The following is a 15,914-nucleotide window of genomic DNA, read 5'->3' as shown; positions in this document are numbered from 1 at the left end:
ATGTAGCAATACCACAAGGTAGAAATACTGTTACAAGTAAAAGCCCTATATTCAAAGTGTAATAGTACAAAAGTATTGGGATTAAAATACAGTATACTTTTGTCTGGCTACACAAGGCTAAGTCAGGTGACCCACAAACAATTCAACTTCCCCACACAGTGTCCTTGTCCTTGTGTGACTTGAGACTATCTTCAGATACACACATGAAAGGAAACATGCAACACGACACTACAACACACTTGCACTTTCACAGATGGGGAATGCTATTGGACGCAGCTGGGCATTGTGTCTGCACGACTCATCAGTCATTGCTGTCTACAGGGCACGGGTTGCCCCGGGACATGGGGCATAGCAGTTGTAGCCATTTTCTGATCAAAATATAAATGTGAAAGCCGCAAAACAAAGGGTATTTATTAAATATAGTATATCATAATTAAATATTCCCCCCCAAAAAGCGATTATCACTTGGGGAGGGCCAAAGAAAGGGTATTTCTGTCAAAGGGAGGGTCATGACTTTCAGCAACCCTTCAATTTAAACAACGAACCGTCGCTTACTGTAAACTGTGGTCATTCAACTCATCCATAACTTCACAAGTAACTGTGTTTCATACATGATGTGCCTCTTGACAGAGTGTGTGGACATGTCAATTAGCTGATCCTCTTCTGTAGTAGGCTAGTTAAGCTTGAAATACTTTTGGAATTAAAGCACAAGCCTCCTCAAATGAACACTGATAATTTTGCAGCCAATGCTGTAAAAAGCAACAAACAGACAAATATCTCTGAACAACCAGGCAGTAGAGAGGGTGACCTGAAATGGTAAGTTCAGTTTATGCTGAAGGTCAAGGCTCAGCCATGGGTTCATTATTTAAAGTGTGGCCAAACAAGCACGCCTCCCCTATGTGTTGATGGCTCAGATATATACCTGACCTTCATCAGACCAGTCCTGGAATATGCTTCACCTATTTGGGCAGGACTCCCAAAGCACTTGTTCCCCGATCTGCAAAGTCACCAGAGAATGTGTGGTCACATCATTGGGATACCAACAGATTCCTTCCCTACTCTGGAGGAGAGGAGAGAGAAGGCCACTGAAACATACTGTATACGTCGGCTATTTAAGCCTGATCATCAAGGCCCAACTCCGGTGGGCAGGTCATGTTGTCTGAATGCCCCCTACGGGCAGCTGAAGGAGGGACAGTGTGGCCTGGGAAGACCCCTTCTCTGCTTCAGAGACACACTGAAGGCCAACCTCAGGAGCTGCAACATTGATGCAGCAAACTGGGAGGATAAAGCTGCCGACAAGGAAAGGCATGGAGGCACCAGGTTACCCAAGGCATCGAGACCTTCGAAACAGGCAAGAGCGGCATCAATCCAAGACAAGAGAAACCGCCGGAAACGTGGACCTCCCACCTCAACACAGGACAAAACTCCCTGCAGCATCTGTGGAAGACTGTGTGCCCCAGGGATAGATCTACGCTCTATCGCTCTAGAGGAAATAACTGCCTGTCAACTCATCCGTTGGATCGCCGGGAGACTCCACACTCCACACAGACACCAGACTTTATCACACACACATACCAACAGTTGTGGATGGTCTAAGTTTCTCCAAAATAAAATAATGCATGAAGAAAAATAAATGTCATTTCACCGAGTAAAGCATGCATGTTCCAAGTAACAATACTTTTAATGTTGCTTCAATCTGCAATGTTGCTACCGCTGCATTCTAAGAGCATGTAACAATAAAACACCTTATTACTGTGTCATTCTAAGTGCATGTAATAATAAAACACATTATCTTTTTGAAAAATAGCCTTGAACCATGCATTTACAGTACATCACTGTACAATAATATTTAATTAGAGGGTCTTTGTGGAAAACGATAAGCAAAATTGTCACATCATCAGGTTTCTAAAACAAAGCACATTCGCTCAAGTAGGCTACTAGTACTAATATTAAGAATTAGAATTAGAATCAAATACCTGTAGGAGTCATATTGGATCCAAAACTGACTGTGGCAAAATATCTCAAACATGTGACCATTGACACATTGTGTACATGTGTACGTTTTTTTAAATCTTAGATGTGTCAAAATAGGTTTGAATTTGAATATAGTTTTTTAGATTGTCAGGCTTATATTAGGTATGGTATTTTTTATTATTAATTTGTAGGTAGTTGTAGTTGTTTTTCTGTATTTGTCATGTTGTCACTGTGGTGTATTTGTATGTGGGACTACGGATGGAAATTAGCTTCTAGCTAACTCCGGCATATTTACATGAAATCATGTGTATTGATTGAAATGTTCATTAATGTGCACTGTCCCGGATATAAACAAATAAAGAAATAAAAAATGACAACTGCTTTCAAGGCCTTGAGAGCACCAGGCCCAAGTGCTCCAGAGTCCAGATCAGAGCTGATGGCCCTCCAAGCTCCTCCTACTGTACCACATTGTCCCAAAGATGGTTAATTTAGGAAGATACACCATCCCAATTGGAGCCACTAGAGGCGACATGGTACACGACATGATACACGACATGGTACACAAATCCTACAAATCTCTCTTTGTAGGATTTGTAGGAGACTTTGACAGTCTCCTAAGGGTGCCGGCGTCTGACGGCAAATCTCGCGAACGTCCTATGTTGACCGGTGCTAGATCCCACGAGAGTGTGTTGCTGGGACAGAGAAAGATCGATAATAAAGTAGATTTTCTCCTCATTTGTCTCTCTGAAAAAATCCATTTTAGTTTCAAAATGTTCGGGAATATTATGTGACGATCTGGTCCAATATTTAGTTCCGTGACCATGGGGCTAAAGAATGGTTCAGAAGCTGTGTTCACGTTCACTCTCCCATTGAAATGAATAGACTCCAACCTGCTTCCTGTCTCCTAAAAAGGCATCCGTCCGCCCACTTCACACAGATAAAAACCGGAGATGGTGGGTCTTGCTATTGCCGTCTTCGGGGGTCCAAACCTTTTTCAAAAGGGGCCATATTGAGGATGCAAAGGGCATAACTTGTGAAGTTTTCAGGATTTTACAGGACAGCAAAAACTAACTTTTTAATTGATTGTAATGATTTAATCTAAAACAACATATTTAAGCAATCTACAGTTTTGTACAGATTAGACTTCAATATGTGGTTGATTGATTTATTGATGTACTTTATTTAGTAAGATGTACTTTATTTAGTAAGACATGAGAACAACAGTACATGGAAGTACAAATTCACAATACAAGGTCTACTAAACTGGAAGACTCATTAAGCACTGAGCTTGTTTAAGATGAGATCCCTATGCACACAAATCATGATGACATATACGTGACAGACAGATATACACACACTTCTATACAGAACGTCATACAATCAGCTTACAGGTTACTGGTATGAAGAGTGAAAAATATGTACAAGAGAAGAAAAATCACACCCAGTGTGAAGTGGGCGGTGTCTTGCTAGCTAATCACAATACTGAATGGAGTCAACCAATCATGTACAAAAAATAAATACATTTATTGAAACACTCTTTATGAAAGTCATATTCCGATGTGCAAAGGTTAAAAAAAATATTCACTTAAAAAAAACCATAAATGTGTTTTTTTTTTTTTTAAACATAAATGTGTTTTTTTTTTAAAAAAACCATAAATGTGTTTTTTTTAAGTGCATAGTCCTATTTATAGGGCTATGCACATGTGTCATGTTTCCCTAGCCAATCACAGTCCTGAATAGACTGTGATTGGCCAATCACGGTGCAGGGTTAGGGGGGTACACTGGTGGCCAATCACAGCGCAGGATTTGGTGTGCAAATATCCAAACCTCACATATAGGGGCGGTTTCACCGCCCAAAAAAAAGGGGGGGGGGTCATACTGACTGTAAGAGCTATTTGAGCCATGTTTTCTATTTGATGACGTCACCGCAGGGCGTGGTCAAGGCCATGTTTGCCAAGATATTTAACCAGGTCTGAAATCAAGGGCAGGTGTTGCTGATGGGAGGCAAACTGTTTTTTGACTGTGTTTAGGAGGGCTGTTGGTTTAGCCACCGCACGTTTAACTGTTTATGTTTAATTGTATTCACTATTTGTATGCTGGAGTGATTGGCGCACGAAAGCTACTAAGAATACATCTTTTTGTTATGAACTTTACGGACGGTTTGGACAACCCGAGCTGTCAGCAACCAGTAGTTCCTAAAAGTATTGGACTTTTGACACTACACTGACTGTAGTGGCAAAATCTTCTGTTTTGCTTTGCTCATACTTCACAGGTATGGTATGGGAGTGATCCTATGCAGTAGACACAGAAACAAACAAGATGGATGTCCAGTCGTAATTCCAGTTTTAGGTGTATTTATTGAATGAAGTTGCAGTTGTAATGATGAACATACCATTCGTCATTCCAGTGTGGGTTCTGTAGTGATTCTCTGTTCTTCTGTATTTCTGTCTGTCTCTGGCTTCTGGTAAGAATGGTGTGGCTCCTCACTACCTGTGTCCTAGCTCATCACTGCACCTGTGGACCCTCTAAATACACACCCAGTGCTGTCAATCTAAAGCCTGCCACCAGGTGTCCAATAATAATACTACAAACAAATAATAATATGCCACCATCATAATGGCTCCTACCCTGACATTATACTGACCATGATACTGACATGAGACTGACCATGACACTGACATGATACTGACCATGACACTGACATTATACTGACCATAATACTGACATGAGACTGACCATGACACTGACATGATACTGATCATGACACTGACATTATACTGACATGAGACTGACCATGACACTGACATGATAATGACCATGACACTGACATTATACTGACCATAATACTGACATGAGACTGACCATGACACTGACATGATACTGACCGTGACACTGACATTATACTGACCATGACACTGACATGATACTGACCTTGATACTGACATGATTCTCACACCGATCGGTCCAACGGTGCCAGAGATTAGCTGTTCACTGACACGCGGAAGGACGGACGGACGGAAAGACAGGGGCGAAAACATAGTCTCCAGCCTGGCGGAGAGGAAAAGAAAACAGAAGAGGAGACACTTTCTTAACAAATTAAGCCCTATATTGTACACCAAATATAACATAAAAATGGCTGATATACAAGCTCACAACATGTCACATGTGTTGTGAGCTTGTAGATGTGTCATTTTTGCTGTTTTATAATGTATTTATTTAATTTAAGTGTTAAATTGTGATATTACAAACATATCAATAGGTCTACATTTCCCATAAGGAAATGCATGTATTAAATCTTGCATTTAAGTCTGTCTGACCAGAATGTGCCTTTCATTCCTTCAACATGAGCATTTTGTTTGTGAAAACATCGCTGTTCCAAATCATCATGAAATGGGCTCTGGTCTGACGTCACACACAAACAGAAACTGATTTGCGCTGATCTTGGGGATATCCATATATGGATGCGTTCCATATTTGGACATAATCCAGGCAAACAGGCAAAGCCACAGACAAATTGAACTTTACAGTAAACTATCTGTGTCTGTTTTTATACCCATTTATGGAGTTCTGTGTATAAAATAGCTAACTCAGAGTTAGCCATACCACAATGTAGGAATACTGTTACAAGTAAAAGCCCTATATTACAAATTTTACTTGAGTAATAGTACAAAGGTGTTGGCATTAAAATACAGTAGCCTATACTTGTCTGGCCACACAAGGCTAAGTCAGGTGACCCACAAACAATTCAACTTCCCCACACAGTGTCCTTGTCCTTGTGTGACTTGAGACGAAAGGAAACATGCAACACGACACTACTACACACTTGCACTATCACAGGTGGTGAATGCTATTAAACGCAGCTGGGCATTGTGTCTGCCTGCACACAAAGTTCCTCATTAGTCATTACTGTCTACAGGGCACGGGTTGCCCCGTGACATAGGGCACAGCAGCGGCGGCTATTTTCTGATGAAAATAAAAAATTGAAAACCGCAAAACAGAGGGTATTATTTATTAAATAGTATATCATAATAAAACATAAATATATATATATATATATATATATATATATATATATATATATATATATATATATATATATATATATATATATATATATATATATATATATATATATATATATATATATATATATATATATGTATATATATATATATATATATATATATATATATATATATCACTTTGGGAGGGCCAATGAAAGGGTATTTCTGTCACAGGGAGGTCATGATGCAACCCTTCAATTTAAACAACAAACCGTCCCTTACTGTAAACTCTGGTCATTCAACTCATCCAGAACTTCACAAGTAACTGTGTTTCATACATGAGTGTGTGGACATGTCAATTAGCTGATCCTCTTCTGTAGTAGGCTAGTTAAGCTTGAAATACTTTTGGAATTAAAGCACAAGCCTCCTCAAATGACCACTGATAATTTTGCAGCCAATGCTGTAAAAAACAACAGACAGGGGCCCTCAAAACAGACAAATATCTCTGAACAACCAGGCAGTAGAGAGGGTGACCTGGAATGGTAAGTTCAGTTTATGCTGAAGATCAAGGCTCAGCCATGGGTTCATTATTTAAAGTGTGGCCAAACAAGCACACCTCCCCTATGTGTTGATGACCAGTCCTGGAATATGCTTCACCTATTTGGGCAGGACTCCCAAAACACTTGATCCCCGATCTGCAAAGTCAGCAGAGAATGTGCGGCCCCACTTTATTGGGATACAAACAGATTCCTTCCCTACTCTGGAGGAGAGGAGAGAGAAGGCCACTCAAACATACTGTATACTTCGGCTATTTAAGCCTGATCATCAAGGCCCAACTCCGGTGGGCAGGTCATGTTGTCTGAATGCCCCCTACGGGCAGCTGAAGGAGGGACAGCGTGGCCTGGGAAGACCCCTTCTCCGCTTTAGAGACACACTGAAGGCCAACCTCAGGAGCTGCAACATTGAAGCAGCAAACTGGGAGGATGAAGGTGCCGACAGGGAAAGGCATGGAGGCACCAGGTTACCCAAGGCATCGAGACCTTCGAAACAGGCAAGAGAGTCATCAATCCGAGACAAGAGAGACCGCAGGAAAGGTGGACCTCTCACCTCAACACAGCCTACAAAATTCCCTGCAGTATCTGTGGAAGAATGTGTGCTCCAAGGATAGGGCTACGCTCCCACATGAGGAGCCACGCCAAGAGGAAATAACTGCCTGTCAACTCAACCGTCGGATCGACGGGAGACTCCACAACTTTATCACACACACATACCAACAGTTGTGGATGGTCTAAGTTTCTCCAAAATAAAATAATGCATAAAGAAAAAGAAATGTCATTTCACTGAGTAGAGCAAAAATCATGCTCCAAGTAACAATAATTTTAATGTTCAATCAATCTGCAATGTTGCTACCGCTCATTCTAAATGCATGTAATAATAAAACACCTTATCTTATTGAACCTTAGCCTTGAACCATGCATTTACAGTACATCACTGCACTGTCAACATTCAACAGCTGTTTGGAGGAGTCCGTGGTTGGAGGAGAGAGGACTATTTATATATGATTTGTAGAATTTGACGTTCTCTCAAACGAATAACATTACATATTTCAAATCGACACTCCGCCCTTTAATTCGTTTAAGAACTCAAACATCATGTAAAAAGTCCCATCATGGCCCCCCTTCAGACGTAGGGCGACCGCACTATATGGCCTACGACGTGTGTCCGGTGTAGTCCTCATTCAGAATTATCCAGTCTTTCCAGTTCCTCCCACGGGTCCATTTGGTTAAGACTGTACTCCAGGGTGAATGGGAATAGGACCCTATAGGCAGGACACAGGTCCCCCTTCTTTTATGCGCAATAAGACGAGAAACTATTCCCCTTTTTTCACTTGCCATTTCACATGAGATTCAGCCAAATTATTACATAATCTTCTATTCTCTTCATTTGACCAGCAGCCGATTAAAAACCTCTCTGTCAATTAAGAAGCCATATTTAGAATACACTTCTGTCTGTGAAAGCCTTAACTAATGCGTAGAAGACCCCCTTGTCTCCCCAATCAACCATTACACCGGTGTCAATGAAAAAAAGCGCAATGCTCCCGAAATTATATGGCAACAGATCCACATTAAATACACTGTGGCACGGAGCTCTGGCAAAGCAATCTCCAGAAAGCTAAACGGAGAATTAATTGTGTTTTCCAATCACACTCACCTTGCTTTGCCAGGCCTCCGCTGCACAGACCGGCCAATGCACCAAAATGTCGTGGAAATCTGTGGCACAACCTCGGGGACAAAGACTCAGAACAAGGATACACAAAATATTGTCTTAAAGCATGAATGATTTGTATTGTTGCAACAAGAGAGAGACTTACATGTAATATACAATGCAATGCAATGGAACATCCTGTCTGTCCTAGTGCCTAATGTCAGTTCTGACCGCAGCTTATATACTGAGCCCCACACCAAAGGCTTCTCACATGGCCTTAACCCTTAAACCATATGTTTAACTAATTTCAACACCTTCTGTCTCTGAGAACAACACACGCAGTCACATGACACTGATAGCAGGAAACATTAATAGCAGGAACTCTTAGGTGCTAAAGATCAACATTCAGCAGCTGTTGAAGGAGTCCGTTGGAGGAGAGAGGACTATTTATATATGATTTGTAAAATTTGGAGTTCAAATGAATAACATTACATGTTTCAAATCACCTCGACAGGAGCCACTCTAAGAGGAAATAACTGCCTGTCAAGTGACAATAATTTAAATGTTGCTTCAATCTGCAATGTTGCTACCGCTGCATTCTAAGAGCATGTAATAATAAAACACCTGTCTTATTGAACCTTAGCCTTGAACCATGCATTTACAGTTGCAGTTACATTACTGTACCATACTATTTAATTAGAGGGTCTTTGTGGAAAATAATTAAGCAATATTGTCACATCATCAGGGTTCTAAAACAAAGCACATTTACTCAAGTAGGCTACTAGTACTAATACTAAGAATTAGAATTAGAATCAAATACCTAGGGGTCATATTGGATCCAAAACTGACATTGGCACTACTTTTAAACCACAACTAAATGTTTAAAATGTCTCAAACATGTGACCATTGGTACATTGTGTACATGTGTACGCTTTTTAATTCAAAATAGGTTTTGATTTTCTATTGGCTAGGTATTAGACTATACAATAGGTTTTTAGATTGTCAGGCTTAAATTAGGTAAGGTATTTTTATTATTAATTTGTAGGTAGTTGTAGTTGTTTTTCTCTATTTGTCATGTCACTGTGGTGTATTTGTATGTGGGACTACGGATGGAAATTAGCTTCTAGCCAACTCCGGCATATTTACATTAAATCATGTGTATTGATTGAAATGTTCATTAATGTGCTCTGTCCTGGATATAAACAAATAAAGAAATAAAAAAATCACACCCAGTGTGAAGTGGGCGGTGTGGTCATCACAGTGGTCATCACAGTGATGGAAGCTCACTTTTAAAAAAAGTGTTTTTTTTAAGTGCATAGTCCTATTTATAGGTTATTGATTTCATCATGTGTCTCGCTAGCCAATCACAGTGCTGAATAGAGTCAGCCAATAGAGTCAGCCAATCACAGTACAGCTAGGGGTGTACTAATGCTAGGGGTGTACTAATTATGAGCCAATCACAGTACAGCGAAGGGTGTACTAATGAGGTGTCCCAACCCCACTTATAGGGGCGGCTACACCGCCCAAAAATGACAACTGCTACTGGAGTATTTCCAGTTTTCCGTACTTTTACTTCTACTCCACTGAGAGGCAAATATTGTGCTTTTACTCCTCTACAATTATTTGAAAACTAGTTTCTAGTTACCTTGTAGATTTTGATTATTATTACAAAACATACATTTCGGCCATTTAAAAATAGCCGATCTAAATGCTCACAATGCGTCGCGATGCAACAAAGTTTTCAAAGGATTTTTATACATTTCATACATTTGAAAACTTGTGAAATGGGACATTTTGCATAAGGAGTACGTTCTACTTTTGGTACTTTAAGTACATTTTGATACCAAAACTTTTGTACTTTTACTCAAGTACATTTTGAATTCCGGACTCTTACTTGAAACAGATACTTCTACATTCATACACAGTATTCATACTTTTACTTAAAGACGGGGTGCCGTGATTTTCAGTGATCCCCCCCCCCCCTTAAACATAATCATCAGGTATTATGGTTATACTAGGAGGAAGTGTACAGAAATTGTTAAAATTATGTTTTATGTGGACACGCCTCCAGTTCATTAAGTATACCTGGTTCTCACCTTAGCACCTCCTCCACCACCTTAGCACCACCCACCTGTCCTAGTCCATCCTCCTCCTCATGCCCACACCTGTTGTGTTATGATAATGAGGGGGAGGGTATATTTTTACTATGTCACTAAAGGACTGTTTTTCTATTGGCACGTTTGACCCTCAAGGTTTCAGCCTCCAGGTAGAAACTCAAAATAGTCAGAAAAGACATAAAACACCATAAAGACACCACCAGGGGGCTTAATGAAGTTCTATCAACCTCATAGACACATGAAAAACAGAAAAAGTGCAAAACCATGGCACCACCTCTTTAAGTAGAAAATGTGAGTACTTTTTCCACCACTGTGTACCACAGATGTGTCCAAACCTTTTTCAAAAGGGGCCATATTGAGGATGCAAAGGGCATAACTTGTGTGACATTTTCAGGATTTTACAGGAGAGCAAAAACTAACCTTTTCATTGATTGTAATTATTTAATCTAAAACAACAAGTAATCTATACTTTTGTACAGATTAGACTTAAAAATGTGTTCATACTGACATTATACTGACCATGACACTGACATGATATTGACCATGACACTGACATGATACTGACCATGACACTGACATTATACTGACTATGACACTGACATGATACTCACACCGATCAGTCCAACGGTGCAGGAGATTAGCTGTTCACTCACGGACGGACGGACGGACGGACGAACAGACGGACGGACAGACAGGGGCGAAAACTGTCTCTGGCCTGGCGGAGAGGAAAAGAAAACAGAAGAGGAGACATTTTCTTATCAAATTAAGCCCTATATTGTACACCAAATATAACAACAAAAATGGCTGATATACAAGCTCACAACATGTCTCGATAAGATGTGTTGTGAGCTTGTAGATGGGATCTTTTTGCTGTTTTGGAATGTATTTATTTAATTAAGTGTTAAATTGTGATGTTACAAACATATCAATAAGTCTACATTTCCCATAAGGAAATGCATGTATTAAATCATGCATTTAAGTCTGACCAGAATGCGCCTTTCATTCCTTCAACATGAGCATTTTGTTTGTGAAAACATTGCTGTTCCAAATAATTATGAAATGGGCTCTGGTCTGACGTCACTCACAAACAGAAACACTGATTTGCGCTGACCTTGGGGATATCCATATCCATATATGGATGCGTTCCATATTTGGGCATAATCCAGGCAAAGGCACAGACAAATTCAACTTTACAGTAAACTATCTGTGTCCGGTTTATCCCCATATACTGTATGGAGTTCCGTGTCAGGCATGCCCAAATGGAGTCCAAGCAAGTCATATTGATGACAGGGTACTCCATATAAAGGAATTTGCGTATTTAACGATATTTAACGATCCGCTGATCAGACAGACTTCCCCAACGCATCACTCCCTCGGGTCCTCTGCAATATACGCAGGTGACACACCCACCCACTCACTCACCAAATAGCTCGCTCGCTCACTCACTCACTTATGGCCAGCATTGCTGGGGTTAATACAGCTTCACCTTGCGTCATTCAGTGTGTTCAAGTTTTGCATAAGGCGAGAGGTGTACCTACTATTAAAGAATATATGACATAGTCATCATAGATACAATTACTTAACGACGGATCTGTATTTTCCAGTTCTCTTGCACTCACTTGGAGGCTAGTCTGAAGCCTGTGGAACTCCATATTTGGGTACGCCTGATGTCATATATTTGATAATACAAGATTCAAGGCCTGAAAGCTGCCTACACAGGGTGTGAGGATCATTAGCAAGACAGAGACAGAGGGGCCTGGCAGTCCTGTTACAGCAGAGATAGACACATTCCTTCATGAACCAGGCACTGAAGCTCCTCAACATCTGAATGAGCTTAAGCCAACTGTGACCCAAGGGGAGAGCTTCCTGTAGTTGGGGTTTCCTTCAATAAAACATATATAACTCGTCATTGGCAATTCAACATCAGCCTCTGATGTGTCTTAATGCAAAGGTGCATCTGTGGCTATAAGGTACGGGGCAATCCTCGACATATCACCACCGGGTGCTACAAACCGGTGCACCTCTCTCAGTTAAAGAGAATACTCATCCATGTATCCACCTACAGGCTTCAATAGAGCACCACCGCAGAAAAGCCAATCCCCCTTTCCTGCGCCCTGTACCCCTGCCCCCAACAAAGAGCCTTTCACAAACAATGTCTACATTGCTAACCAACATCACCTCCCTCAGCACCAAGTTGCCTCCAATATAGCACCCTCTGGGGAACCCCTAAGCTTTGCCACACCCACCACCGATCCGTATGGTACCATCACAGCCACCTTCCCTATTTCTGCTCCTCCACCATCAACATCACCACCAACACCAACAGAAAAGGCTCAAGGTAACCCACAGTCATTCCAGCAGCCGTACCCAAATGGCACTCCTTACTATGGACAGAAACAATACCACGCTCCCCAAACACAGCATCCACAGCAGCAGCAGCTGAGTTTGGTTCCAGCCCCACAAAGTTGTCCTGGTGCTCCTGTCTACCCCATTGTTTCCTACCCATCAGCTCAGGGTAGTAGCCAGTACGGGACTTTGCAGGCTTCCAAGACCGCTGTTGCTAGCACCATACCCAACCTAATAAACACCCCCCTCCATGTTGCTAATATTGGAGCTAGCACAGGCATTTCCACCAGCCCCTCTGCCCAGGCAGCAGCAGCACCATCACACAGCTCTGATGAAACTGGTGATACTTCCTCCTCCACAACTAGTGCCTCTCCGATGCCCAACAGCTACGATTCTTTACAACGAGGCAGCTACCCAGACTCCATGCCTCCCTCCAATTACATGGCAAGGCAGGCCCCACCCTACAGTAACTATGGTTGCCAGAATATGCAGCTGACCTATCAGCAGCATCCGGTCTCCCACGTTGACTCATCCCCTTCCCATGGAGGCTATGGCCAGTCCAGCTACCAGCAGTGTTCCCAGCCATTCCCTCATCTGTCCCAGTCCACTGTGTCAAATGGCTTGAGGCCAGTAAACCTGCTGCAGGAGAGGAACCTGCTGCCCCCCAGGCCCCTGGAGGCTCCTGAACCCAACCTCCGCCCTGAGCTCAAGGCGGCCAACTGCAGCCCACAGACGTTCAGGTGCACCCTGACCAGTGTTCCCCAGAACCAGGCACTGCTCAGCAAGGCCAGGCTTCCCCTGGGGCTCCTCCTCCACCCCTTCAGAGACATCCAGCAGGTACCGATGATCACCTCAAACATCATAGTTCGCTGTCTCTCATGCAAAATTTACCTCAATCCCTTTGTCTCCTTCCTGGACGAGCGCAGGTGGAAGTGTAACCTCTGCTGCCGTATAAACTGTGTTCCAGATGAGGTTGTACATGAGTACGGCGAGCTGCGCAAGAGACCCGAGGTGCAGAACTCTACTGTGGAGTTTATCGCCTCCTCAGACTATGTGTCGAGGCCCCCTCAGCCAGCAGTCTACCTGTTTGTGCTCGACGTGTCCTACAACGCTGTGGAGGTTGGTTATCTGAAGTATTTCTGTGAATCGTTACTGGAAAACCTAGATAAGTTGCCTGGGGATACACGGACCAGGGTAGGATTCATTACGTTCGACAGTACCATCCACTTCTACAACCTCCAGGAAGGCCTGTCACGGCCACAGATGCTGGTGGTCTCAGACATCGAGGATGTGTTAATTCCATCGCATGACAGCCTAATGGTCAATCTGAAGGAAAGCAAAGAGCTGGTGAAAGACCTGTTGAAATCCCTCCCATCCACGTTCAGTCACAACAGGGAGACCCACAGTGCTCTCGGACCCTCGTTGCAGGCAGCCTACAAACTCATGTACCCCACCGGGGGGCGAGTCTCTGTGTTCCAGACCCAGCTGCCAACACTTGGGGCCGGCCTGCTGCAGTCCAGAGAACAGGGGTCCAGCACTAACAGTGTTCAGCACCTGGGTCCAGCCACAGACTTCTATAAGAAGTTGGCTCTGGATTGCTCGAGTCAACAGATAGGAGTGGACCTCTTCCTGCTCAGCTCCCAGTATGCTGACCTGGCCTCCCTGGCATGTGTGTCCAAGTACTCAGCCGGCAGTATTTTCTACTACCCATCCTTCCACCATGTCCAGAATCCGGCCCAGCTGGAGAAGTTCCAGAAGGATGTGGAGCACTACCTCACCAGGAAGATCGGCTTTGAAGCCGGTATAAGGATACGTTGCACTAAAGGTTTATCCATCGATACGTTCCACGGGAACTTCTTTGTGCGTTCCACTGACCGGTTGTCCCTTGCCAATGTGAACCCAGACTCCGCCTTCGCTGTCCAGCTATCAATTGAGGATAGCCTGGCAGACTACTCACTGGCCTGCTTCCAGGCTGCACTGCTCTATACATCTAGTGAAGGGACAAAGCGTATTCGTGTCCACACGCTGTGTCTGCCAGTGGTGAGCCAGCTGAGTGATGTGTATGCTGGAGCAGACGTCCAAGCCATCACCTGTCTACTGGCCAACATGGCCGTCGACCGGTCAGTGTCATCTAGTCTGTTGGATGCGCGGGACACCCTGGTGAATGCAGTGGTGGACTTCCTGGACGCCTATAAGGGCTTCAGTTCCAACACGCAGCAGTCAGCACTCGTCGCCCCCGCATCCCTCCGTCTCTTCCCCCTCTATGTCCTCGCTCTCCTCAAACAGAAAGCCCTTCGAATGGGCCCCGGCACACGGCTGGACGAGAGAGTCTTCGCCATGTGTGAGTTCAAGACCCAGCCACTGCAGCAGATGATGCGTACGGTTCACCCTGACCTGTACCGCCTGGACAACATGTCTGACCAGGGGGCGCTCCATCTGAATGACACGGTGGTTCCTCAGCCCCACCTGCTGCGCCTGTCAGCGGAGTGGCTGAGCCGAGACGGAGCCTTCCTCATGGACTGTGGAAATGTCTTTTACCTGTGGATTGGTAAATGCTGTAATGAGATGTTCATAAGAGACGTGCTTGGGTGCCCCGACTATGCTTCTATACCCCCTACCATGACCCACATTCCTGAGTTATACACCTCTCTGTCTGCGAGAGTGCGTGCATTCCTCAGCTGGCTGCAGGGCCACAGACCGTTCAGCTCCACATTCTACGTCATCAAGGACGGTGCTTCAGCCAAGACTATGTTCTTCCAACAGCTGGTGGAGGACCGGTCGGAGGCAGCCTTCTCCTACCTCGAGTTCCTCCAGCAAATAGAGAAGCAAATATTTAAATAGGAGGACACAACCCTATCAAATTAAAGAAAGCCACTTTGGTGTCTGTGATTATAGAGTGAGTGAGAGAATGTTCTGGACAGATAGAATGGGTAAAAAGCCATGAGGCCAAGTGACAACTGCCTATTTCCCCACCTAAATACATTTTGTCAGCAGATGTCTAGCCTCGCTAGACAGTCTGTTTCATTTTACATTCTGAAGGTCCTTGACCAAAAACACTGCTATTAAGAAATACTTTCTTTATGGGGCAAGTTAAGACAGTGTGCAAGTGTTTTTTTTTAAATTATTTGATCTGTGTGCGACAGTGCGTATATACTCGACTGTATTTAGGTGTTTTATTACCACCCAAATGAACCAAAATGGGCCATGTGGTGGGCGAGCCCCATCATCAAAAGTTGCCTAAGTTCAAAATATAACACAACAAAACTAT

At 43.2% G+C, this 15,914-nt stretch overlaps 1 protein-coding gene across 1 annotated transcript; it reads left to right on the top strand.

The window, feature by feature from the left end:
* Window positions 1-12,349: 12,349 nt before the first annotated feature.
* Window positions 12,350-15,487, top strand: LOC308094825 (protein transport protein Sec24B-like; the record flags this gene model as incomplete). The annotated part of the gene is made up of 1 exon (XM_080441652.1): window positions 12,350-15,487. One exon carries the CDS (start codon window positions 12,350-12,352, stop codon window positions 15,485-15,487), a length of 3,138 nt encoding a protein of 1,045 aa, XP_080297778.1.
* Between the last annotated feature and the right edge of the window lie 427 nt (window positions 15,488-15,914).

The sequence above is a fragment of the Gymnoscopelus braueri genome, assembly GCF_963280865.1.
Source record: "Gymnoscopelus braueri genome assembly, chromosome: 11".
In the NCBI taxonomy this organism is placed as follows: domain Eukaryota; kingdom Metazoa; phylum Chordata; class Actinopteri; order Myctophiformes; family Myctophidae; genus Gymnoscopelus; species Gymnoscopelus braueri.
This window is presented reverse-complemented; position numbering and strand designations above follow the sequence as displayed.